This window comes from Mauremys mutica, chromosome 21 (genome assembly GCF_020497125.1).
Source record: "Mauremys mutica isolate MM-2020 ecotype Southern chromosome 21, ASM2049712v1, whole genome shotgun sequence".
Taxonomy (NCBI): Eukaryota; Metazoa; Chordata; order Testudines; family Geoemydidae; genus Mauremys; species Mauremys mutica.
The window spans coordinates 12490346-12517644 of record NC_059092.1 but is presented as its reverse complement, the minus strand read 5'-3'; the positions used below and the strand labels follow the sequence as shown (position 1 = coordinate 12517644).

Genomic DNA, 27299 nt, shown 5'->3' with positions numbered 1-27299 from the left:
TATTGTACACACCCCTCCTTCGTGGTAAAAAATAAAGCCCTATCAGTTTTATCATCTTACTTCTAATTCCTGATCTGTGTCTGGATTTTTTAACTTGCGCAGATCTTGTTCCGTAACTGGAAGTTCACCTCCTTCACACGATAAACGATCATTTCTACGTTGGTTAAAATCTGTTATCTAAAACAAAATGAACTACTAAGAACTTTTCCTTATTTATGACAAGAAGAGAAATCAAGTATATGCTATCTATATATGGTAGGACATAAGCTTTACACTAAAAAATACAATGGCAACATTTCTGATCAAATCTGAAACAAATTTTATATTACATGAGATTTTTCCCCTTCATGTTATTACAAATTAATACTATGCTCTTCTACCTTTCTTTGCATAAGAATTTACAGCTGCATTGTTATATCATCAAAAATATTCCATACATTAGTGAAACAGCAGAATAAAAATTAATGACGACACTGTGTCCAGAATTTATGAATAACTTTCACCTGAAGAACTCGAGTCGGCCCATCTGGGACAACTCTGACTGCCAGTACTCCTGACCCAGGCCTCATCTTCTGGTTTATAAACTGCTGTTCAGGTGGAACGGGCCCCAAAAGCTCTAGAGACATATCAGGACCAAGAACCACTTCAGCCCCATCAAACAGACCTGATATTCCTCCTTTTGCCTAGAAAAAAAAATTAAAAGCATAAAGTAGAAACACTGAAATGGTACAGAAGGGCACAGATAATGGTGTGTGAATAATTTTAAAATGTATTTCAAAATCACTTCTCTTTTATAGCACAAGCTATTTCAAGCAACTGAAAATGTATTTTTTTCTCTCTTTATTTATGCAGCTGGAGAAAAGAATCCACAACTGATTTGAGCAGATTGGCAGTTAGGCCAACCGTACTATTCAGACAGCACAGGTGTAAGAGATGAAGGCTGCAACAGACGTTGTATTTTATGTTACTAAAGTTTCTGGTAAGTGAACTTAAGCAATTTGCAAGGTTAAAAAACAAAAATAGTCTGGGTCCATGATTAAACATTCCCCTTGCATCTTCAGAACTGAGAATGGGATCAAAGCCCTGCTGAAAGTGAATGAAAGTTCTTCTTAAAAGGTACAGAAAATTTCTTGCATCTGTTTTCTAATCTTTTATAACAGATCCAGAGTTAACTCAAATACACTGTGGCCTTCACTTATTAAAAAGAGACTGACAACACTATGAGTTAAGTCCTTAATAGTGGAACCTCTATTTTTTTGGTTGCTTCAAACTGACAGAGGAACACGCTACCACCACCAATATGCAGCTAAGGTTCGACTGTCCACTATAAGAGGAATGCCCTAGCTTCTCAGTTTCCACAGTATACACAGATGTTACATCAAAGCAATTCCAATGTACTGCATAAATACACCACACGTAGGATGTATACAACTTGCATGTATATATTACAAGCATGCCATAGTGCACATGGAAAGCCAATATAACATTGTGGAAATTACAGTTTGCAATTTAGTATCTTGACAGATTGTATGTATTTTTTCCCCTCAAGAAGCCAAAAAAGTAATTAGACCGTACTGAGGATTAACTGCTCGCTAAATTTTTTTTTTTTGTTATTAAACAAAGTCAGTGGAGTCATAAAAACAAGAAAGTCCAGAAACCTGCAAACACAGGGTTAATTCATATGGTTTTAAAAAAAGATTTCTCCTGTTTAAAAAATGGTTTTGAATATGTGCTCTTGGATTGCAAACTTGCACAAGTTTCAACACAATGAAAATTTTGCTACCCAAGTTTTGTTCATAAGGAAAGTGCCGGGAAAATGGATGGCAAAGGGGGCTAACTATGGTCTGTAGAGCCTTCCTATGAAAGATAAATTCCAGCCACTATTAATCTATCAGAAACTGCTTGATGGCCAAAGTGAAATCAATTTGATGCTCTCAGTCTAGTTCCCAAAGGACACACATCCACATCATAAATACATCAGATTGACACAGACTGGCATTCTTGTTGGTGGTCTCAGCCGAGAGGCTAAGAAGTGAATGAACACCGAGACTGAATTACACTTTCATCTCAAGAAAAATCTCTTAAGATCAGGATTTAAACACATTGGCAGGAGCAATGTGGGAGTGTTTCACCGCTGCTGTCCTTTTTCTCTCTCTTTCCTAGAGATTGAAGTCCTCTATCTTCAAGATTCTCAATCTTGCACCTTTGACGAGCATAGTATTCACATAAGCTGCATCAGACCCAGAACTGCAGACAGATAGTCTTAAAAGGCCATTGTGAAACACAATAATATTTTCCATAATTTTTATCCTCTCTGCTTGTAACAAAAAGATTTGTCTCAAGTTTGAAACTGGATCTTGACGGAATATTTCCTCCTCCATTGCATGCACATGCTGTTTTGTTATTATAGGATTAGTCATCAGCATGGCAGAGATGCTGGTGTTTTGTTTTGAATGAATAAACATAACTGAAGCAATTGTTTTGGAAAAAACAGCACATAAAATTACATGGAATTTAGAAACAAGAAAAAAAAAGTCAGGTCAAATATAGGGCTCACAAATCTTGACAGTGTCCCTTTAACCACGGAATTCTGAATAGTGATGCTATTATCCTGTAATTTACAAATCCATTCCAGATGCATAATATAACAGTCAGTCTTTGATCAAAGGGCTCACATAGCAAATATCATACTCCCTCTTTACACTAAGTCAGGGTTGATTTCTATTGGTATAGCTTGCACAACACATTGTCTTTGAACATCATTTTATTATAAAATATCAACTTAGCACAATCATATTTATCACAAAAATCAAACTCTGTTTTCTACTGCAAGAGGTAGTATACGTACACAGAATATACCTTCTAAAAACTTTGTAAACAAGATACAGATAAATATGAGTAAAACAAAGATACAAAACACATAGTAACAGCTACAACAGATCATAAATTTCAACATTCTTTACCTTTCAGGGCCAGAATTTCAAAACAACGTCTCACATTTCTGAGCATGTACCCTGCATGCAGGTATCAGAATTTATCAGATGCAAATGTATGTGTTAGTTATTTGAAAAGTACATGTATAAATGCCATACAGAACTTAATAAAGCATGCATGACTGGAAACAAGGTTGAGGTATGAAAGTCGCACACAACTCCAACTGACATCAGTGAGTTGTAGGTGCTCTGCATCTCTGAAAATCAGGCCCTTAGGCCAAAATTTTCAGATTTGGGTGCCTTAAGTTAGACATCTAAAACCCTATTTTAGCAGTGATGCGCAATTCTGGCTTATATTAACTTTTAGTGGATTTAAGTGCCTAACTGTGGTACCCAAGACTGAAAACTCTGGTTCCAGTTTTCCAATTTGTTATTTGCAAATCCACAAAGATAGGTTGCTTCATGTTTAATATCAGGGGGGTAGCCATGTTAGTCTGGATCTGTAAAAAGCAACAAAGAGTCCTGTGGCATCTTATAGACTAACCGATGTATTGGAGCATAAGCTTTCGTGAGTGAATACCCACTTCGTCAGACGCATGGCATGCATCTGACAACGTGGGTATTCACCCACGAAAGCTTATGCTCCAATACGTCTGTTAGTCTATAAGGTGCCACAGGACACTTTGTTGCTGTTCTCATGTTTAATGAATTTTTACCAATAACAATATGTGAAGACAATTAAAAGTGTTTCTTAAATTTACATCATGTGATTTGCAACTGGAATCTTTGGGTTTTTTCCCCACCTCTTTCAAAGTTTGGTCTTTTAAACAAAGCTTGTAATACCACTGCCCATCTGATTTGGACACCAATCACCTCAGCCAGCAGTCAAAAGAAGTTAGATGTAGAATAATTAATACTGACCTGTACAACGAGGCCATGCATACCACAGGTTAACTTGCCATCTCGAAAACTCCACGTCTGAGTAGTACTGCGCCTTCGATCTGGCTTTCTCAGCATCAGGGGCTCATACCTGGAAAAAAACAACAAGTGACAGACCAAAAATTTCTACTTTCAGATTCCATTGTTGGGGAGTTTTTAATTAGTCATGCATCCCCATTTTGTTCTATTCTGGCTTCCTCACCCTTAGCTCTTGAAAGTATTATTTCAATTTGCTCCTGCTGCATTGCATGAACTGTCCATTTATTTAAGGGCAAAGGCAACCAATAATATGCGTGAAACACAAAAGAGATACAATACACATATGAAGACAAATAGTATTTAGTGCGTCAGTAAGGCTCACAGTCTAAGAATGAAGTACTCTATTTATCCAAAGGGACAGACAGCCCAAGCAATGTTAGGTGTATCTCCATCATGGCCGGAAAAGAGCAATTTTGGGAGTGGGGTGGAATAATTCAATCCATGTGCCCTTTTAATATTTAGCCTTTGCTGCTCAAGGGCAGCCAGTCAGTACCACTTGTGGTGGTGGTAGTTTTGGTGATGTGGAGACTCATTCTCAAGGAATTGTTCTGTGACAAAACACTTATGAGATGGTAATTTCTGGGTTTTACCAGCTCTGGCTGGATTCAAACTGGTAGTATAGCAGTGAGAGGCTATGAATACAATTACTGATCCCTCAAGTCATCCAATAATCTAATGTGGGTATTTTAAACATCTTAGACTATAGAAGCAGCAAAGAATCCTGTGGCACCTTATAGACTAACAGACGTTTTGCAGCATGAGCTTTCGTGGGTGAATACCCACTTCTTCGGATGCAAGAATGATGATGATATCTTAGACTATTTAACTTTTGTAACTTTTTACAGTTGTACTCTTTTATTTTTTAAATTTATAACAATTAAATAGAAATCCTATCCAGAGAACCTGTTATCTGTGACTGCAGCCAGGCCGGCAATATCTAAAATCATGGAGGACTCAACAGATCGAGGAGAAGAAGGCTTATTGGGGTTATGAGGAACTGAGGAACCTTCATGGCAAAGCATGCCAGTGCCAGTCATTCTCCAAAGTTGGGATCGCTTCCCTGGCTCCTGTAGCATATGCATAAAAGATTAAGTTGATCATAAATAATGCAGAGCAAATAATATATATTTATATTTAATTACTGAATTCGTTAAGTGATGGTATTTGGAATGACTTTTACATATCCATGTTCACAGCCCTGATTTAAAATTAGGTGCTAATAGTACATATTGAAGTCTACTGCAAGTATCAAAACATTGATATCAAATGTGCATAAACCCCACACATATTGGTAAATCTGAAATGCTGTTCAATAATGCTTCTATTTTCAAAACATGTGCTTTATTTACATACATTTCTTAAAAGTTTTGTTAAGAAATAATTGGCTTACTGACATTGCCATCTTCTTTTACAACAAAAGGACTTCTCATCTGCAACTTCATCACCACCTCTAACTTCTCTCTTGGTCCTTTACACTTCACTATAAGCCAAGAGGCATCTCATCTCTAAATTTAATGTTTCTTACTACTTTTATTCTGATTACTCCCTTCTCTTTCTCTATCTTTGACCTTCATATCTCTCCCTCATCAGTGCATGAAGGTACTTGAACTTTCTTCAACAGAAGATTTCTAGTTTCTTTTCCTCAAATACTCTCACCATTTTTTCTCTCCTGTCGACTCCCTTAATTTCCATACCTGGCTTCCCAGAAATCTCTGCTCTTCTATGCTTTTCTCAGAGCAGAAATATCTGCAAGACCCATTTCCAAATCTGTTACTATACACTTCATTCTTCTTTTGATCTATCAGTCTACCATCTTTTCCCTTAAACTCCTCATTGGACCATTGCAACTACAGTATTGTTGGCATCCAACCACCTCCTCTCCAGACTATCATTCCTACAGTGTATAAGCATGCTCACTTCACTTAGTGATCTTTGTTGACCTGTATCAATTCCCTTCTCCCAATGAATACAAACTTCATGTCAACCAACTATTTTCAAATCTTTCAACAGCTTTGGCTCCACTCACTCTCTGGACCTCCCACACACTACATCCCCCTCCAGCCCCTCAGTGGTACCTTTTATTCTGCTAGGTCTGACCTACTCTGATCTCTTCCTTCTTCACTATTAAATAATTAATAAGTGCTATAAAAGTGTTAAGTATTATTATGATCATAATGAAAGGATCTTTAATGGCTTATTTTGCCTATAACAGATTCTCTCTGTTCTCCATCTTACAGAGGCTACTAACCTTTACAAATCCAAACCTAAAACACCACATTTCCTCTGTTTCCTTTTCCCAACTCCCTTCAGCACCTACCCCATCTCACTCTTTTATAGTCAGTCTATTGTATTATGGACGTTGCATTCTTTTTTAACAGAATATAAAATATCTTGCAATACTAAATACACAACTAAAACAAACTATAATTGGGTAATATTTAGAGCAGGGTTCTAAAGTGTCTGTGCTACTAGGATCATACAGCAACAACATCCTTAGCGAAATACTGTTTTCTGAATCTCATACCTTTTTCTTTAGTATGACTCTCTGTGTCTTTGGAGAAACATCCAGGACAAGTTCTGCACAAGCAACATCTTTATTTGAAGCAACTGGCCTTCCAGTTCCCTCTTGCAAACTAGAATTGCGAGAAAATCCAACATGCATTCAGATACATTCCTATACAAATACATTCCTATACATTCTGTCTCTTCTGAATACTGAGTCAGAAGCATACCTAACTATTAACAGGACAACTTATGCTTATCCTTCACTACACATTATGCAAATTTAAGTCAGGTTACCCATTACACTATTTCCCCTCATTTTTGGAATCATTAGGGTAAACCATAAACATATGGTATTTACATTATTAAAAGTGTTGAGTCTGGAATTAGTAATGGGAGCTAAATGTCCAACTCAGAGTTCAATTTGACAGACAGATTAATGTTTTCATTGCTTACATCAATATTGGTAAGGCAGAATCAATATTTTCATCAAAAGCGATCTTCAGTGTTCTATAACTCAGTTACACAAGTGTATCTGGACTGAAACGCAACTAGTAAGTTACAAGCAATAGTTGCCCTGTGGCAGTGCTCTGAACCACCACGGGTAACATCAAGTTTTGGATACATGTCCTGATCGTTCATTCCCTTGGATGGCAGATATTGGGGTAACTGTGGATGCAGTAAGTTAAATCCTCAAGGGGACACTACAGGAAATGAATAATGCTAAGCTCTTCATCCTTCAACAATTAGACAGAGAGAGGAGATACTGATCAAAAGAAATCATATCCAGAAGAACTGGTGGACAATGTGCTTTGTACCTGTGAACATCTTGAAGTCCATTTAATATTTAGTTCACATTTTAACTAATCTTGGCTCAGTCATGATAATAAGCAACATATACATGTAGTGACATCTTCCACTGTAATCTATAGTAACAAGGATGTTATAAGAAGGCCTCACTCAAAGATCAATTCCCCTCTATTTGAGATATTCAGTGATACTCAGTTCAACTGGAGACATCACAAAGAGCAGATATCCCAGCTCAAGACACCAGGTCCTAATCTCACTTTTCTCAGAAATCAGTTCCCCACCTCCATCTTCCAATGGATACCATTACTAACCTACCTCCCACCCACGTTTTCCACCATGATCTAATCTGGTATGGAACCAGATCTTTCTTTCTTCCACTGCTGCTTCCGTGGCTGACAGTACTACAATTCTGTCTTTGCAATACCAGAAAAGACTCAATGCTCTAATATTAATGACAGCTTGAAGTTAAAAGAACTGAAAGACCAGTACTAATTAAAAGTAGAGATTTATTCCGCAAGAAAAAATTAATCATGTAAGCAGCATACTTCATGCAGTACACCAGCTACTCTTTAAATGTATGTGCCGTGAGTATTAATTTGTTTGGCAATACATAAAAAAGTTACGTATCACAAGACCATGTGAGATAAGCATCATATTACCAAATTTAGAACAAGAAATACAACACTGGAATCCTGACTCCCAGCCTTCTTTTCTAACTAATAGGCTCCTCTTGCTGATCTTCTGGCCAGCATAAGTTTATCAATATGTGAAATCTTACACAGATAAGCACTGTATAACAGCAACAGTTTTTAAAAAGAATAGCTTTAATTGATGGCTGAATAGTCACCATTTGCTTTTAAAGGCTAGTTTCAATATAATATGAAAAAGAGTTACCCTGAGAAAGTATACGTAGCAGCAATATAAATGAAATTTTCATAATAAAGCTGTTTGCTGTCTTGAAAGTCATTCATGCTGCAGGTAATTTCTGAGGAGCCTGCCCCTTTAACTGTTAGCATGATAAAAGGTGGTAGGGTGGGTTCATCCCATGCATAATCCAAAGAAGTCATTGGCTTCACTTCTGTGCAGAGTCTGGGCTCTGCAACACCATGTTGAGTAAAAACAACTGGGACCTATAATAATGAGAGAAGACTTTAGAAAATGGTATGTGTAAGTGATTTAGGAGTCAGCCGCTATTGCCAGTGTAGTTCAGGGTTGTGATTTTGTAGTTTTTCAGCACTTCAGTTGCATTCTATATGTCATATGTTATTTCCCTGAATTGACTAAAATTTATTCCACACCATTTCAATTTTTGCTTCCTTCTTATGGTTTAAGAAATTTTATTTCTTCATACAAGTCTCAACATTAATGTTTGTCTGATAATGAATGTTAATATACTTTGCACTTATAGAATATCTTTCATCCAAAGCTCCCAATGCCTTTGATCCTCTGGGAGATATTATTTTATATATAAGCAAGCTGAGGTCTAGCTAAGCTAGATGATTTGCCCAGGGTCATACAACAATTCAGCATCAAAGCCTGAAATAGAACTGGGTCGCCCTGAATCTCAGTCTCCTATTCTAAACACAAGACATACTTCCTTGTAGGATAAAAATAAGAAAGAACTTGCTTTTACAATTGCTGGCATGGAACTTAGATAATGCCTCACTTTAGGCATCTCCAGTGGATAGGGTGTAGGACTGAGAATCAGAAGGCATGGACTCTATTCCCAGTTATGCTATTAATGTGCTGTATGACAGAACAAGTTATAAATCATCTACACCTCAGTTTCCCCATCTGTGAGGGTAACAATACCGACCCCCCTTTGTAAAAGAGCTTTGAGATCTATACATAGAATCATAGAATATCAGGGTTGGAAGGAACCTCAGGAGGTATCTAGTCCAACCCTCTGCTCAAAGCAGGACCAATCCCCAGATTTTTACCCCAGTTCCCCAAATGGCCCCCTCAAGGATTGAACTCACAAACCTGGGTTTAGCAGGCAAATGCTCAAACCACTGAGCTATCCCTCGTGTGTGTTTTTCATGTATAGATTATAATAATAAATGATTAATAATAATTCAGTAAGATGATGTTTTCTAGTAAGAAGCTCAGTAACACGAACTTGTTCTGAAAACTTAAAAGATTTGAATGCTAAAATATACAAATGCTTCACACTATGTGAACTTTCCGATCACTTCACTGGACAAACTGGTGCAGTTCTTTTACAGAATAGCTGAGAACACATCAAGTACACACAATCAAAACTGTTCTTACTTTTCAATGGTTCTATAGCTCTTTACCTTGGAAAAATTGTCTATGCGAAAAGGAGGAGGTAACTGATCGGTGTCACCAAATGAGATGCGGTACGTGGCTCCTCGAAGGGTAATTTCAACTCGTAAAAAGTAACATTTTCCAAGAGTGTCTCTGCAGAACATTAACAAAACACCATAATACATTTAAAGCATTCATAAACTGGAGCTATAAACTAGTATGTAGGTCAGCATTGTGTAACCAATGTTGCATCAATTAGTCAAACAATTTCTGCAACAGTTTAGGCATATATTTAAAAAAGGTACAGTAGAAAAATAACGTAATCTAATCCTCCAGCTAAACAACTTGCTTGGGCAGGACTTCCCCCAAGGTAAGTGCAATCATTCATTATTTCTTTTATGCAATTCTGTTTGGATTATTAAATTGTGCTCGTCACCATGATACGTGTAAGCTGAATCATCTCCATGCTGATAAAATCCTTGGACTTTAACACTGTAGTACATTTCTCTCTCTCTCACACACACACCACGTAGACTATTTCACAGCAAATAGCAAACATACACAAGCATTCACAGCTCTTTTAATTAAGATACTTAACAGTCCAACAGTCAGAAAGTACCTGCTTTTCACATTAAACCATCAAAAAACAGGTCAAACACAAGAGAAGCAGACATCTGAATTGTTATTGTAGTCTCAAGTTTAGCCATTTGCTTCTTTATCAGACACAGAAGACAACTTTAAATATATATCATCCATGTACAGTAATTACCTCATATTGATATGGAAAGAGCTATTTTTATTGACTTCAAAACCCCCAGACCAAACACAGTTTGGAATTTCCATTAGCCGTACGCATAATAATTGATCATAATCATTACGTGGCCAGTGAAACACAACGCTGGAACCAGGAAGAGTGGAGATATAGCCATCAGGATTTGAGGTACCCTAATAACAGAAAGACAGGCAGTAACATCACCACCACCTTAAAAACAATACACTGCAAACAATCTATACAGACCTTGAAATTTGAATGAAGCAATTTTTTCATGAAATGAATGGTAGCAATTGGATACACAGGAAAATATATTCTCATAACTAAGTATTAATAGTAGTTTTTCACACCAACTTTCATCCTGAAGCATCTCCAAATAATTTACCATTATATATATCTCAACACTGCAATGGCATCACTTCTTGAATGGAGGGGATTAGAACCTAATGTCACAGAATGTGTTGCACAATGGTAGGGGGAAGGGATATTCTGGGAAAGGGCACACGTACAAACCCCTATTTCTTTAAAAAGAATCACAGGATCTTTAATGTGCGTACAAATTATATAGGAGCTCATTTTTCAAGGTCTGATCCAACAGCCTGACAAGAAACTCAGATATGTCTAATTCAGAATGGCAGAATCAACACTATTGGGATTTTACCTTGTGATAATTAACTTCCCCTCCTTTAAAGATAATCTTCTATGAAATATGTTTACGCTATTAAAAAATATGAAATATTTGCTAGTAGAAAGGTAGTCTTACCTGACCTCTGGCAAATTCCCGTTGAGCAAAGGCAAGTTTGTGTGATGATTTATTATCTAATAGGTAACGGGGTGCAAATGTTACCATGCAAGTGTCAATATAACGACCTCTGCCCTTCTTAACATCAATACCTAATAAGAAGAAATAGTCTGTTAAAAATAAAAATATCTACTGTCTGAAAAAAAATTTAGTATAAGAAATGTAAACTTTTAAAATAATGTTTCTCCGACGCAATGCATATGTTCTACAGCTTGCACATATTTTAAAACAGAAATAGTAAACAAAATCTGGTTTATATAATGCCATCTGCTATACTTTTTATGGTCTACAAAGTGGAATGTAGTAGTTTAGTCTTGTCAGCATTATAGATGGCACAAGACTAATTTGGGGTCCTTTTCAGAAGTTATGTTTATTTTCCTCTTCAAAAGAAGGGTCCAAACTATCTTCAGTTGGAGTCTTAGGGGTGTGAAGTAAGTCACCATGAGCTCCTCAAATCATGAAAACCAGGTACATGAACACTGATAGGCAAATACCAATACTACTGAACACCCCCGAAGTTCCTCAAAACACTTTGGGGAAAAGCACTTCATTGTGAAAATTCAGCCTGAGGTTTCACCGAATGGTGGAGTTCTGAAGAAGGAGGAATAATTATGTCCTTGGGGCACTGACAGAGAAGTGAGTAAGTCATGCTCTCCCAGACCTTTTACTGGCTTACCTAGGTTGCTGTGCAGCAACAGAGATGGGTAAAATGGGACTACACTGCAGTTCAAACTCGGTGAGCCAGAATCATGTTTAAACAAGGCATTAAAGGATATGAGTGAAGGACAGTGAGTCAAGGCAGAGCCTAACAACAAATTGCCAAAATAAATTTTTCATCCCATAAAATTCAGTGGGTTGCTTGGCCCTTAGGCACCAAAAACATGAAGCATTAATTATATCCAAATTCCTTATTACTGAGTTCTAACACCCTTTGGGCCTCCCTGTCTTTAGTGAATTATCTGTGTCCCCCACTCCCACCCAATGAACTTTCAAACAGCTGCTTTAGTGGCTCTTCTCTTCCATCCAATATTCCTCCCCCCTGATTCCAGAAAGTAAAAATGCGTTTAGGAAAAAGCGAAAAATTATATGAACACCACGAGAAAGGAGAAACACCCTGGAAACAGACATGGAGTAAAAAACAAAAAAGGGGGGGACGACAAAAGAGGTCTGGAAACAAAAGCACCTATAAATACCCAACATGAAAAACACCCAGGCAGTACATGGCGTAGAAGCTACAGTAGAGACATTCAAAAGAAATTCAGGAAGTATGCAACAGTGCCTGTAGGGAGAGTCAAAATGGTGCTTTGAAAGCTACTACATAAGTGTAAATATGTAAACATAGGAAGCATGAAAGGACAGTCTGCAAACAGAGTTCACAGAAACTCAGAGCACTGAGGAAATACAAAATTAAAAATAGCTCAGATAACTCACACTGTCAGTGCTTGGAGAACACATTTTAATTACTATAGTTGCTATTCCAAATAACAGAGGGGTAGCCGTGTTAGTCTGGATCTGTAAAAGCAGCAAAGAATCCTGTGGCACCTTATAGACTAACAGACGTTTTGCAGCATGAGCTTTCGTGGGTGAATACCCACTTTGTCGGATGCAAGTGCAAGTGTATTCACCCACGAAAGCTCATGCTGCAAAATGTCTGTTAGTCTATAAGGTGCCAAAGGATTCTTTGCTGCTATTCCAAATAAGTCAAGTATTCCTATTGAACTTCTTTTCAATACTACTTTATTCAGTTCTTTTCCGCTACACCCCAAGAAACTAAGAACTTTTGCTTCCTTTATTTTCCTTAGGATTTCAGCTTCCATCACTATCAATAGCAGCATGTGCTAACATGCTTCTCTGAAAATCCTTCAAGTACACTGAACCAGAAAACCTAGCCAGTGGTGCAGTTCCTTAGGCTAAAATCAACAAACCTGATGCAAGCAAATAATGTACTTAAATTAGTCCATATTTCAAATTTTTATCTATATTCTCTCACTCAATTTGACAGCACACATATATAAGGTTAACTACAACATTCATATGAAAGTTCCAAGTTACTTTAACACACTAGCGAAAAACCTACATACTGGCAAAGTCTGTTTTTGTATTAAGGACCCAAAAGTCCAATGAAGCCAAAATTTTAGCTATTTACTTTTCCCCTCTGTTTATTAGACTAAATGTGTAAAATTGGCTGTGGTAAATTTACACCATCAATTATAATTTGTGACGACTTGTTTTGACACCAAGGAACGGGTAATTTGTCTCATACCTTAATGGTCAACATTGCAGCAAGATTCCTACAATGCATCAAGAGAAAAGGCCCAAGTAACATAAGATTTATACTTCAAAGATATGTTATTTGCAATGCAAAACTACCACCACAGTTTTGCGCGATGATCTTTTAAAGACAACTGCTTTGGGAAATGTACCAGCCTGTTATGTTTTCCATTAGCTGAAATAATATTCCTGCACAGCCCCACCTTGTTAATATATGACCTGTGCTGTCTTGCTTCATAACAAATGGAGTTCTGAACCTGGCCTCGGAAAGAAAAACCTCTCTAGTCAGAGGGTGGGGCAAATATCTTTTAATGAAAAGGAAAAACTGACACACCCCCAATTTTAGGGTCAGATCAAGATGGATTACTTTCTATTACACACACAGTGTCAACAAGGTTTATGCGGCCACTCAGATTGCATTTCAGTAGTACTGATGTTTGTTCATACTAGAAACCTTGAAGTGTTAATGGAGATTTCTGTCTCATATGCCACAGGGGCCGAGGATCAGACCCAGAAGACGTTACTCTAGTTCTACATTCTTAACAAAAGGTCAGAAGCTGAGCTTTCTTTGGTAGGATTTGGCATGTTCCCATGCAACATCTATTAACAGAAATGAATACAATGAAGTTGCTGGGACCATGATGTTTAGAAAGAGGCTAGTCAGAAATGATATTTACAGAAAAATCAAGAAAAACAAAAATTTCCACTAAGATTAAAATAGTGGAGCAGGCGCCTTAGACCTAGAGAAAGAGAGAAATCAAATTTCTCTTCAGTCCTCTGAAAGCATCCCTAGACTGCTGAAGGAAAGGAGAGATGGATGCATTTCCTTCAGGGTTTTTTTAAAACTGTTTTTTTTAAAATTGGTATTTCAATTAATATATCTATAAAATTCATTTATTCCTCTGACAAATGTAAGCAGTTTAAATTCTGTTCAGAACTTGGAGTGGATTACCTGGCCATTCATGTTTACAAATTAACTAACGAAGCACATACTTATATGTTTTAAGACATACATGGATGTTTTTTAGATAGGTTAGCTCAGAAGTAATCAGAAAAGAGACTATTAAGAAAAATGGAAGCTGCTGGGTTTGGGTGCTGAGTTTTTTTGAAAATCTGAGCTTGGTAATTTATAAGTAACACCACATAAATTACAAAGCACTTTACCCTCTTTATTCTTACAATCCTCTTGAGGGGTAAGTACAGTAGGTATTAGCATTTTACGGATAGGGAAACTCAGGTAAAGTTAAAGCTATTGCTCAAGGCCACAAAAGATATCCATGTCGCAGTTAGGATTAGAACACAGGAATTCCAGATCCCTGGGCCCTGTGTTCAGATTATACCACCTTCTTATTGCATTAACCTTTCCCAGATAGAGACTTGTTTTTAATATCCCATTAGGCCATGGGTATAATGAGTTTAGTAGCCTAAATCTGTCTCCATCACAAGAGCACTGCATAATTCAATGGAAAAAAATCTTGACATAATTCACATTAGAAGTCCCTTTGCACTGAATAATGAAGTTATAGATGAAGTTAAGGGCAGGGAAGCTTGTTCCCCAAAACTCTTTATAGTCACTGCAGTATTTGAGAGACCAAGACTATGTATGTGTGGTTTGTTCGGAGAGGTAGAGGAAGAAAATTTATGTCTTACTGTTATATGGAGGTAAATGGTGGCTGCACCATTTCTGTAATATTTAACAAATTGATCCACGATTACATACCAATGTTATAAATCAGGCCAGGTCGGTTTCCCTGCTGGATCACTTTAAGGGCTCGGACACCGCTGCCTCCATCCAGTGAGAATCCCTGACACCAGCCAGGCATACCTTTGGGATGGATTCCTTTCCCAATTCGCATTGTACAACTATGGGTAATGAAAGAACATGCTGATTTACTCATCTAAATAAAGGGTTAAGTATCAGAACAATACTTTGGTGGTTTTTCTACTGAACCTAGATGTATTCAGACTGTATATACTAACAAAACTATTACAACCTACAAGCAAAATCTCTTGCCTAGTAATAATACATTACATATTTTAGCATGTTTTATCTAAAATTCTTTAAGCATCTAGCAAATATTAATGAAAACTCAACGGCCATAGGAGATAGGCATTATTAACACTATTTTTCAGGTGGGTAAACTGAGGCAAGGAGAGTCTCAGTGATTTGAATACTTTTTTTTAAAGAAGTAAAATATCTATGTGACTAAACAAATTTCAAAATCACATTTTCCTAAACTTAGCAACCAACTTCGTATTTTTACCTTCTGTTTTTAATTTTTTTTTCATGGCAGACCAGTTAAACCTCTTAATAATCAACAAATCTATGTTTCCTTTCAATAATAATCACCACCACAAATACCAAGGTCTTATATAGCACTATTCATTAGCAGAACTCAAAGCACTTGAAGAAACTGTGATGTGCTCAATAAAATGTTGCAAATTTTTCTTCCTCAGATTAGGTTCAACTTAATATTAAAGTCCTATTTCTCAGACCACATCACAAAAATCACCATCACAATTGGCAGTATCCATTATCTTTCTGACAATCTCAACAGAAGAGCCTAGGAATTAAAATAGTCTTGGAGAGAATTTTTCATTTACTAAACTGGAAAAAAAAATTTATGTCTTGATTTTTTTCAATATACATTTTCACCAATGATTAAGAATGGTCATTAAAGAGTGAATCATATTTCCAGAGGGCAATCCATTAAGAAATCTCCTGACAGACTGCTGCAACTATACATGGGGATCGATGATCAACGGATCCATGTAGTAGCAAACTCTCCCTAAGAACAACTGCGTATAGCTAGGCAGGAAGCCTGTGCTGAGATTAACCCTGATGCGTCATGAAGTTTAACAGCTCCAAAATCCTGCCATTCCCTTGTGCAGCAGAAACATAGCAGTTCTGCTGCAGGTAGTAGCTAACTCATATATGAAATGGGTAGTTTGGGGCAGTTTTTGAGGCTGATGGATATGTTCACAATAATATGTCAAAATAGGTGGGGAAAAATCAGCAAAGAACTGAACTATAAGTCATTGAAGCAGTAACAAGCCACTACAAATTACAAAGACTCCTCAATTTTCCTTTTTTGCTGTTAAATATTTTCAATATATTTAAATTTGTATTTTTATAAAAATATATATGTGTGTACACATATGTATGTAATTTAAAACTGTCCCTGGTTTTTAACAAATTCAGTCAATTAATTTGTTAAATTCAAATACAAAAGGTAGACTTTTTTAAACACACTTTTTGAGTAATTGTTTGATATTTATAAACGTGCCTATTATTTTATGTCTTTTTATGCTAGTCAAATTATTTTAGTTGTAGTAAGGACATTATCAGAGTGAGCAGTCTGGTAAATTTCCTCAGGGAAAAGAGACTTTGATTTTCTGCTTTACCAAGTTATGAAAAGAAGCATGATTTCCATACATGTAAAATAAAACTAGCCAACCAAATGGTTAGTTTTCAGTATCAAATGTCTAAATAGTGAGTAAGCTCATTTCAATATCTCAAACTAAACACCTTACCACATCATCCTGCCAATGAAGGATTTTTCCTACAGGATATTCATACTTAAGTATCAGTACCAGATCCTTTCACTAATTATTTTCATTCTTTGTAAGCATTTTTCCTTCCCATCAACATTACTTACAAGTTTGCCTGTTCTTTGTCAGCATAACAGAAGAGAAGCGGGCTCAGGCTTCTAGCAAGCTCATGTTCTTCAAACTGACCTGCAGCATCTGTCTTTGCATTGTCCTGTCTGAAGATCAGTGGTAACCCTGTAAGCAAAAATAATCGTAAATTAAACTTTAATTTACACTCAAATTTAAAACAAAAATATACTTCATTCAGGAGCAGGTATTATATTATTAGTTGTGAAAATTGAACAATCATAGCCATTTTAAAGTTTAAGAACAATTTAAATTTTTTATGTAATATGTAACCCACTGGTCAACATATTCCACTCTGTGTGAGAGCCACACAGGATATGAGATTTTTACAACTCCAAGCTACACAACCTTTCTTTTTAGTTCAAGCTGCAGAGTCTGATGCTTTCAGCTCTAGAGTTCTCTGCTTCATAACCCCTGTATATCGGCCAAGATGGCACTATCACAATACAATTATTGCTTTAGACTTCTGTTACTTGATGATGGTTCTTCAATGTTTGAAAAACAAATTCTATCAGTTTATTTTGATGTATACAGAGCCTAACCAAGGCTCTAACTTAGGCACCTTATTACATTTAAAAATACATAAGTACCAAGTTTTAAAATGTTCACTGCAACAACTCAGTTATTTAATTGTTTACAAGACCTTCACAATGAGAATGAATATTTGCTTTTGATGCAGCCTATTTTCTGCAACTTCATTTCCTTTAATCCATTTTCAAAAGTCGTACCTGGCTGCACAGCAAATCAATACTAAATATCATCCTCATTTCTAGGTGAGTGACTGTCAGTAGTAGTTATGAACGGCTAAGTTAAACATACCTGTTTTGTTAATGAGCCAATATGGAGCAGAAATGAATATTTTGAGAGACCCTTCAGCTCGACATACAATCCTTATCGTTAGGTTTAGTTGTCGCTTGTTGACATCATACAATCGCATTCGGACCATATAGTTTTGTGTCCCAGGAGGAATCAACAACTCCTTGCACAGTGGAAAATTTTCCAAGGACACTCCTAAAAAACAAACACACATACAAAAAACATGTTCTACTGACTGTTCTGAGAAAGAGTCAAGGTTTCCTGCAATATTTTGTACAGCTTTCTCTGATTTTACTTCCTTTTAAAACTACCTGTTTAACTTTCAAACATGAGCTAAAAATTTACTGTGATCACAGTCCTCAAACTAAATCTCAAATGATATATATGCCTTGTGCAGGCCCTCTGCACAATGGCAAATTTCATCTGAGAATATTCTCACAGCTCAGCCAGTATTGAAAAAAACAATTCTGTTATATCTATATCTATCTTCCTTCAATACCAGTATTTCTAATGCACTCTTTCCAGTAGTATATGGGCACAGAATATTTTAATTGCAAACAAACTAGAATTTTTTTGATAGTTATTTTTAAAAATAAGGCAATTTCTTGTGGCAATAAAATTAGCTGATGAGAAATTTCACATCAACATGTGCACCTGATGTGCAGCACTCACACGGACGCTACTCAGAGAAGAACTACTTCATACTAGCCTGATGCACATTAACTATCTGTGTGGATGCTGCAGCTACGCACTGAGAATTCCCTAGTGCACTTTGATCAAAGCACACTACTGAACCTTTTAATGCACAGGCATGAGGTCCACCCAGATAGTTAAGGTGCAGCAGGCTAGCATGAGGTAGATAGTTCACAGCAAGCTGGGGTATATAAGTTTTTGTACAGCCAAGCCCTCTCAGTAGTCTAAAATCTGAAACTGGCCTCACTTGGAAATTTAACATATTACGAATACAGTGTTGCCATCTTGTGATTTTACTGCGAGTTTTGCAACATTAGGTATTTTTCTTTAAGACCTAACTCCTGAAATTAAGTGATTTTGTGAAACTCTTGGCTTTAATTAAGGGAGGAAGCGGGAAGGTGGGAGAAATAAGCTTCCAAACCTGATGGTTGCATTGAAAAAAAAGTCTTGAAAACGTGACTCGAGTGTACCATAAAGGCTCAGAAACCAGAAAGAAAAGAAAAAGAACCCCAAAATAATTACTACTTTTTTAAAAAAAATCATGATTTTAAAGCCAATTTCCTGATTTTGAGTGGGCCTGGCTCATGATTTTGAACGTTTAGGGTTGCCAATACTGCAAATATCAGAAACAGAATGGTTGGGGTATGTATGTATGTACATATTGCACTTCACATTGCTGGTCTTTCACAGCATTTCATGGTTAGCCATGACAAGGCCCCTTCCTGACTGAATTCTGTATAGGATATCTAATAAGAGAGATGCATTTTTCTTTTCAGTTTAGAGTTCAATAAGACAGGTTAAAACTTGAGTGTAGAGAAGGACAATCATATTTTTCTGCAAACACTGGACAAGGAGAAGCTGACTCATATTAAAGACACACCATTTCTTTCAACTGTAGTATCTCAAGATCAGAGCTGAGCTTATAGATACATCAAATGAAGTCTACACTGCACCTCTGAAAATTTCAGCATCAGTTTCCTCCTACTCCCAGTATTTCTCCAAGACCTCCACAGTGTGTTGGCCTGAAACAATTACTTCCGCCTTGCAAGACTAATGTGGGAGCAGATGACTCTCTACTAATGCCTCCCTTGCTCTGAAAGTCTTCCAACCCCTACCAGTGAGAGGCACACTAATCATCCCAGCTACTCAAACCCTGTTAAACCCCCCTGGTAACAAGTGCCCACAAACTGACATCACCCACTCATTTGACAGAGCCTTTAAGGATATGTCTACACAGCAACTAGACACCAGTGGCTGGCCTGTGCGGGCTGAGGCTGCAGGGGTGTTTCACTGCTGTGCAGCCTTCCAGACTTGGGCTGGAGCCCAGGCTTTGGGACCCTCCCACCTCACAGGGTGCTAGAGCCCAGGCTCCCGCCCGATCCTGTAAGACTACACAGCAATGAAACAGCCCTGCACCCTGAGCCCAAGTCGTCTGGCACAGGCCAGCTGTGGGTGTCTAACTGCTGTGTAGACATACCCTAACACTCCAAGATGTTGCATGGAGGCGACAAGAAAGCCCACAGATGTTTTACACTGTGCTTGATAACACCTAGGCTTGTCCATGACAAGATACCATTTTGAATCTCTGACTGAAATTAAACTACACCAAACCCAAGCCACTAGAGACTCTTGATTGGCTTTTTTTTGGCATTATTTTCTCTGTGTATGGGGAACAAAGGGGAAGGGGAGCAACTCAGATTTCTATCAGATTTTCAGATTATTCGCTTTTTTTTCCTTGGTGGTTGGGTGTGTGTGTATGAGATCAACAATTTCATATGAAATGCTGCAACCCAATGAAAACATCAGATCGTATTAAAAAGCTTATTTTTCTTTTTGGTGCCATAGTTGTATGTATAACAAAACATGCAGTCATTCTGAGCTGCTCTTGTAGTAACAGCAAATAACAAGACCTCTGTAATACCTTACCAAGCTCAATGTTCTGAGATGTATCTGCTGTATGCAATGCTGCCTCTTTGCCAGGTTTTAGTGTCCCATTAATTGGCATCCCTTTAACATAAAATTCAAGTTCACAAGGTAGCAAGTTACAGATTACCACAGTTGGCAGGAGATAAATGGTATGCCCAGGCTGTCTGAAAATCTGTTTAGCACTGTCAGAAAATATGTTTGAGGGCATGTAATCTGGATAATTCTCCTTCTTTATAGCCACACAAAACCTATGAAGAAAGACAGATGCGTGTGAAAAAAGAGCAATAGACTGAATGGAATAGTTGTACTTTGGCTTCGCAAGCACTAGATTGAATCTCGCGCCACAGTGCAATTTACATGATTCAAAACCCGTACAGCATTTAGAATTAATTCTCCATAATAAACATTTTAAACTTAATTGTTAAATACTCCAAATATTTTGCACTTATACTGACTCATCTGATACTCTCAACACAGTTTACAAACAATTACACCTCATAACAAGTCTGTGAACCACCGCACATAATTATAGTCCTTAATCTACAGACTGATTATCCCCACAAAAAAGTCCTATTGCACGTCTTAACATATACTTAATAGCAAAGTGGTCTCAGAATACTAAACTTTTACTTTTATAAAATATATTACAGTACATTTATTGGTACACTGCAAAGTATTGAGTATTTAAAACTAAATTATACTTGCCAAAATAAATTAAAATTACATTCTATAATGCAACTGTAGGATTTTTTGTCCTCCCTGCTCTAACCACTAGACAATACCGTCTTTTGGGATTTAAATTAGACAATCAAATGAAGTAGTAAAACAACAACACTTCTTCAGGTAACATGTTCATTTTATAAAAATTGTTTAGCATCCTACAGAAATGACCTCAAAACAGCATATAGTTTTTTTAAAATCTCAACTATAAAGTGTTGGCTTTATGAAATAACTATTCACTAAGCAAAGGTCATTTCCCTCAACTCTTTTTAAGAATGTCATATATAAAGCCTCAAGAGACAAGGTGGGTGATATAGTATCTTTTAGTGGACCAACTTCTGATGATATGAGCGAGCAGCTTTTGAGCCACACAGAGCTCTTCTTTGGGTCCGGGAAAGGCCAAACAATCCATATCTGTATCAAACTAAGGAATTATGAGATACCATGTAGTGTTCATTAAGTGTTGACATTATGGGGATTAAAACAGAGTACTTAATATTTTGGACAATGCTCTCGGACCGTAAACAACAATCCTGCATTGGCAGAAAGACAGACGAGGTAACCTAATTCCCATCTCTAATTTCTATTATTTGATTTTATTACATTAAAGGTTAATAGAGTGGTGGTTTTGTAATTTTACACTTTTACTATAGGTATGGTCAAGAATGGGTATAAGAACCATTTTTGTCTTATGACAGAAATTTTTAAAAAGCCTCTAATGCTTTACTAACTGTTTTCTGGTTCCTAAGAAGATTCTGAACATTTCTTATTTCAGCAAAGAACAAAGTGTCACAGCCAAGCTACTGCCAATTTCTGCTTCCTGCCCCTGTAGTGGCTGTTTATCAAAGGAAGTTGGGAGAGTGATTTGTGGTTCCCTACCCTTGTACATCCAGCCACAGCTTGTGGGATTGGGATGGAGACATAATGTTCTTCCTTCCAGCTATCATAGCAGGGCCCATTTTCTATTTTAAATACCCTGATGGATATGACCTCATATCCCATCTAATCTTCCTTGTGTAATTACAGTGTTGTCACACTTAAACACCTCATATTATACTTAAGGTGTCAAACAAAAACAAAACTCTACAAAGATTTATCTCTGAACAATCTCTTTCCCATTCCACTTTAGCTTTTTCTAGTACTACTTACTTTCACATTAATTCACCTATCAATAACTGGTAAGTTATAACAAAATATTTACCCTTATTAGGTCAGAATTACCTGAAAAATCGGCTGTTTTCAGACTCCATCGAATGACACTCTCGTTTGCTGCTACATACCTCTGCTGCCTTCTGCACATTAGTCCAATGAATAGGAGTCTTACAGAAAAAGACTCCCATTCCTTTTGGCCTGGCCTGCAATCGCCAAGATGTAAGATGTAATGGAATAGCAAAGGAATCCCCTGGCATTACTGCTGGAAGGAGTACAGGTTCTGAAACCAAATCAGAAAGAAAAAACAAATGCTTCAGGTTGCGTCCTTTGGTCAAACTATAAATAATTTCTTCAGTTATAAACTTTGGACAACGCTTTTAATGAAAGAAGCAGTACATTTCCCATTATACGTAGTTCATCCGGTCCAAATGCCAAACTGTTGTTTAAAGTGCCCCTAATATTGAGTCAAACAGCAAGAAAGTCCTGCTTATAGAACCAGTGGGCTGATTCCCAATAAATTGGGAATAGATTAAAAAAATTAGCTGGAGTTCTAACTTTGTTTCTCTGGTTGCTTTGGTTAAAAGTACCATTTTAAGTAGGTGTGGAAAGAAAAGTTGCTCATCTATTACTAGAGTTCAAATAAATTGCCAAAATAGATCCACCCTCTTGAATTATGTCTGCACACAGCGCCAAAGACCAAAAACCTCTGCCAAATTCTGACTGTTGGAGAACACAAGGACTTCATCTCATCTGTGGCATGTTCTAGACATGGACTCCTAAGGAGGTGTGGCCCTCTTGCATCCTCATCTCCTTCAATTCAGCTTGTTGACCATTTCCCCCTGAGTTAGGGCTATTTTTTGTCAACACAAGTATAGTGTTGAAATCTGTAAGGTTCCCACCTTCCCTCCTACCTCTTCTCCTCAGTCCCCCCGCCCCCTCCAAGAAAAAACAAATTCAGGTGTTTTTCAGAACTTTGGTTCCAGGAATCAAACTTCATTGGGGTAATTGGTTCTTCTGCCATTATGGTGGATACACAAGATAATTTGGGTTAAAAACTGTTCAAGAGTGTGGATGCGAGACCACTATATCCCAGTGCCTCAGATCTGCACTGAAATACTCCAACGTACAGAATTCATTTCTTTGCCAGTACTAGCGTTTTCCTTGCTCAGGTGAAAGATGACTGTCACATAGCTTCAGTTAAAGAAAAAGAAGCAAGCCCTCTCGCATATGACACACATATACTGTAAAGTCTTTCAAATGCACTTGTTTATAGAGCTCTTAAGCTGTTTGAGTAAGATGATGAAAATCCTAGACATTGGGTAAAGAATCTATTGTTGAAAACAAGCTTATGTAACTTTGACTTAAGGCAAAGAAATAAAAGAAGTCTGACTCTTCTAAACTGAAGACCAGTAAACAAAGCACAATACTTTAAGCATTCCTTTCTTCTGTTTTGAAAGAAGCTGGGGACAGGAATGTCATACTAACTTGACAATAGCATAACACAAAATTCTTGTTGTTGCTTGAGATTTCGTACTTTATCCACAGGAAAAATCTCTACATAAGATTTTTAGGGAAGTCTTATGTGCTTTTATACTTTGAACCTTTTGATGGCCTCTTCTAGACATTCATTTTTACTAGAGAACAGGACAAGAAAAATTTTGAGACAACCAGAACTGGGGCCATCATAAATGGTTCTGACGGCAAGGTTTTCCTCACCGATATGTAGCAGGGCAGTGTAGCGATAGCATTCTGAGACTTACTGTCAGGAGCTGAAGGGCTATCCAGCCTTAATTCCATTGGTGTTTCCAGCCTGTTTTTCACAATCAACGCAGAGCGCACTGTAATCACCTTCCGAGCGCTACCTTCCATGGTAATTTCAAATACCACACGAACCGGAGGCAATGAAGAAAACTGCAAAGCCATTTTAAAAGTTTAGGTATAAGAAAATGCAATGATGATATCTAGCAAAGGAACACGCAATCTTTGCAGTAACTGCAGCTTGTCAGTAACCCAAGGGCCACACCTAATTTACACATTTCATATATTTTTTTTTAAATACCCATAGCTTTTACTTGTGCTTATATCATGTTTGATAAACACGAGCTCATTATTTGGGCTTGTCAACCTACAGGAAAAAAGGAATGAAAATAAAAACACAACGAACCCACTAGAAAGGAAGAGCAGATTTGGCCTGCTACAATCATTGCTCTTTATGAACTGCAACTCTCCATATATGGTACCAAACAGGAAAGTGGCTGTATCTTGGGCATTCCTGAGCTAGAATGTTAAGAGCATTATTTATCTAAACATTTTTATTAGTATGTTTCATGTTTTCAAAAAATTTCAAAACAGCCTGTGATAAATCAAGGTTCTGTTCGTTCTCATTTTCAGTCACTGCCCCCCTTCTGCATACACAGTCAGAAAAATATCCTCAGATATCTAGATTAACAAATAGTTTATACACACACAATGCATCACCACAAAATCCTTAGTGACATTATAAACTTTAAAACAATTCATCTTTCCCTTCACACTACAGGAACATAAAAAAATCCATACTGTATATGGACCCAAAGAAAAATTGCTACAGTAACTATTGTTTTAAGAGACGGTGCCCAGAACATGCTGACAATGTTCTTGTATTTGAAAAAGAACGGACAGTCGGTCCAGGATTCTGAACTGCCAAAAACTTTATTAAAACAATGTAAAAAAACACAAATATAATACAATGAAATGTACATAGTTTTGCTGACACTTGCCAGCAGCACATTCAGCAAGTCTAAGATCATAAGGAAAAACACAGAAGTATTTTATTTTTTTAAACACAGCCCCAGTTCTGGGTACAAAGTTCACAAGAAGATTTTAAATAAAACAACTGAGACACCTCAACTAAACTCACCATCCAATGAAAGCAACTCACAATACTAACCTTAGTTATGGGGTTAGTAATTTACTTGAGATTTTCTATTTCAAAATATTATGTCCTTAAAGAAGAATTCTAAAGATTCTGAAGAGAAGTATTAACAAATATAATCTTGCTATCATGTTATGCTATAGTATATTTTATTTAATTCTTCAAGTTTTGCTCTTAAATATTTCTGGTGAACTCTGAATCCAGTTCAGGTGGAAGACAAATAGTTCTGCATTTAACCTTGCGCTCCGAGCACTGCGGATGACAACAGCAGCAGGAGAAGATGAGCAGTGCCAAGATCTCTTAGCTTCATCATTTAGGATTGTTGTTTTAAAACTGATTCAATAATAAACAAAAATTCTGGCAGGGAGAAACTAACACTTCTTTTTCCTGGAATTAGTGACTCTGTCCAAGAGTCATTCAATGATGGTGTTTGAGGAGACAGTACTGTTCTATCAAAAATAGAGCTGGTCATTCTGCTATTTGTGCAGATTGATTTTTTGATAATCTGGCCAGTGTGGGTCTTTTGTGGTTATGGCGCTTGCTTTTACCAATGTTCCCTTCTGTTGCCGGTAGCTCCTATTACTACAATACTGAACACTTTTTGTAATATTTAAATCACAGGTTTATGTAATATAGGAGAAGCCTTACTGTTCCTTTCCTAAAATGTCATATTTAAGCCCCACAGGATACAATCCTCAAAAGGAATTAAGGACATGCTCCAAAACTCATTGTAAAGCAACAGAGAATTTCCACTAATTTCAACGGGCTTTGCATCAGGCTCTATACAGGTAAACATATGAACTGGAATTTCCATTCAGTTTGCTTATGTCTCAGTCTTCCCCCATACTTAATTGTGAGCACTAAATATATCAGCTTTTAAAAAGAGTTTTATAGTGTGAAGATGTGCCCAGAACCAGTGTTCTACTTAGACAGTAAGCTTGTGGGTCAGAGACCTTTTTGTTATGTGTATGCAGTACCTAGAACAATCCAAGGTTGGGGCCTTTAGGTGGTACCACAATACACATAAATAAATAAAACAAACAAATAGGTTACAGGTAGAGTAAGAGAGTGACGTGCCATAGCAAGAAACCTTTTCTTCTTATGCTTCTTTTGCATAGGGGTTAACATGTCAAGCAGTGCCAGCTTGGAAAAGATGTATTTTCCTTTTTAGTTTGCTGCAGATTAGGGTGTCAAAGTAGATAAGAATAGAGAAAACAGACAGCAATGCTTCATAACGCCTTTTTGTGATTAGTGGCAGTTCTGGAACAGCCTTCCAAGGGGAGTGGTGGCGGCAAAAACCCTAACTGGCTTCAAGACTGAGCTTGATAAGTTTATGGAGGGGATGATATGATGAGACTGTGTACAATGGCATGTAGCCGATCAGTGACTGCTAGCAACAAATATCTTCAATGGCTGATGATGGGACACTAGATGGGGAGGGCTCAGAGAATTCTTTCCCATGTGTCTAACTGGTGGGTCTTGCACACCTGCTCAGGGTCTAACTGATTGCCATATTTGAGGTTGGGAAGGAATTTTCTCCCAGGTCAGATTGTCAAAGACCCTGGGAAGTTTTTGCCTTCTTCTGCAGCATGGGGCATAGGTCACTTGCAAGTTTAAACTAGCGTAAACTGTGGATTCTCTGTAACATGAAGTCTTTAAATCATGATTTGAGAACTTCACTAACTTAGCCAGAGGCTAGGGGTCTATTACATGAGTGGGTGAATGAGGTTCTGTGGCCTGCAATGTGCAAGAGGTCAGACTAGATGATCATGATGGTCCCTTCTGACCTTAAACTCTGAGTGGTCAGTTCTCAAAAAGGTTCACATTAAAACGTACAGAAATTTAAATAACTACCCACTCACCTATCCCTTCTACCTTTTCAGGTACCATATCAATGCCTATAAATCTATTCCAAGAAAACTCTACCAGATGCTCCCATTATTCTTTTTTTCTCTTAGCTGACCTGAAAGTCTGCAGATCCTCTTCCACATTTAACGAAGTCAGTGCCAGAGTGAACTAGTTACAGTTCTGGACAGTCACATTTAACAAGTGCTCAGTCATCCT

The 27299-nt window shown here is 37.3% G+C and overlaps 1 protein-coding gene across 1 annotated transcript in view; it reads right to left on the bottom strand.

The window, feature by feature from the left end:
- The window catches only part of VPS13D (vacuolar protein sorting 13 homolog D), a 185819-nt gene that overhangs the window by 86970 nt on the left and 71550 nt on the right, over window positions 1-27299 (bottom strand). Inside the window, exons 45-59 of the mRNA XM_044995998.1 lie at window positions 24082-24232; window positions 22391-22601; window positions 20450-20697; window positions 17834-18025; window positions 16996-17122; window positions 15057-15199; window positions 11027-11157; window positions 10261-10436; window positions 9521-9644; window positions 8118-8353; window positions 6436-6544; window positions 4815-4978; window positions 3855-3963; window positions 504-683; window positions 61-177 (exon numbers count right to left, since the gene is read on the bottom strand). Coding sequence (XP_044851933.1) covers window positions 61-177; window positions 504-683; window positions 3855-3963; window positions 4815-4978; window positions 6436-6544; window positions 8118-8353; window positions 9521-9644; window positions 10261-10436; window positions 11027-11157; window positions 15057-15199; window positions 16996-17122; window positions 17834-18025; window positions 20450-20697; window positions 22391-22601; window positions 24082-24232 — 2418 coding nt within the window. The remainder of the gene's footprint in view (window positions 1-60; window positions 178-503; window positions 684-3854; window positions 3964-4814; window positions 4979-6435; window positions 6545-8117; window positions 8354-9520; window positions 9645-10260; window positions 10437-11026; window positions 11158-15056; window positions 15200-16995; window positions 17123-17833; window positions 18026-20449; window positions 20698-22390; window positions 22602-24081; window positions 24233-27299) is intronic.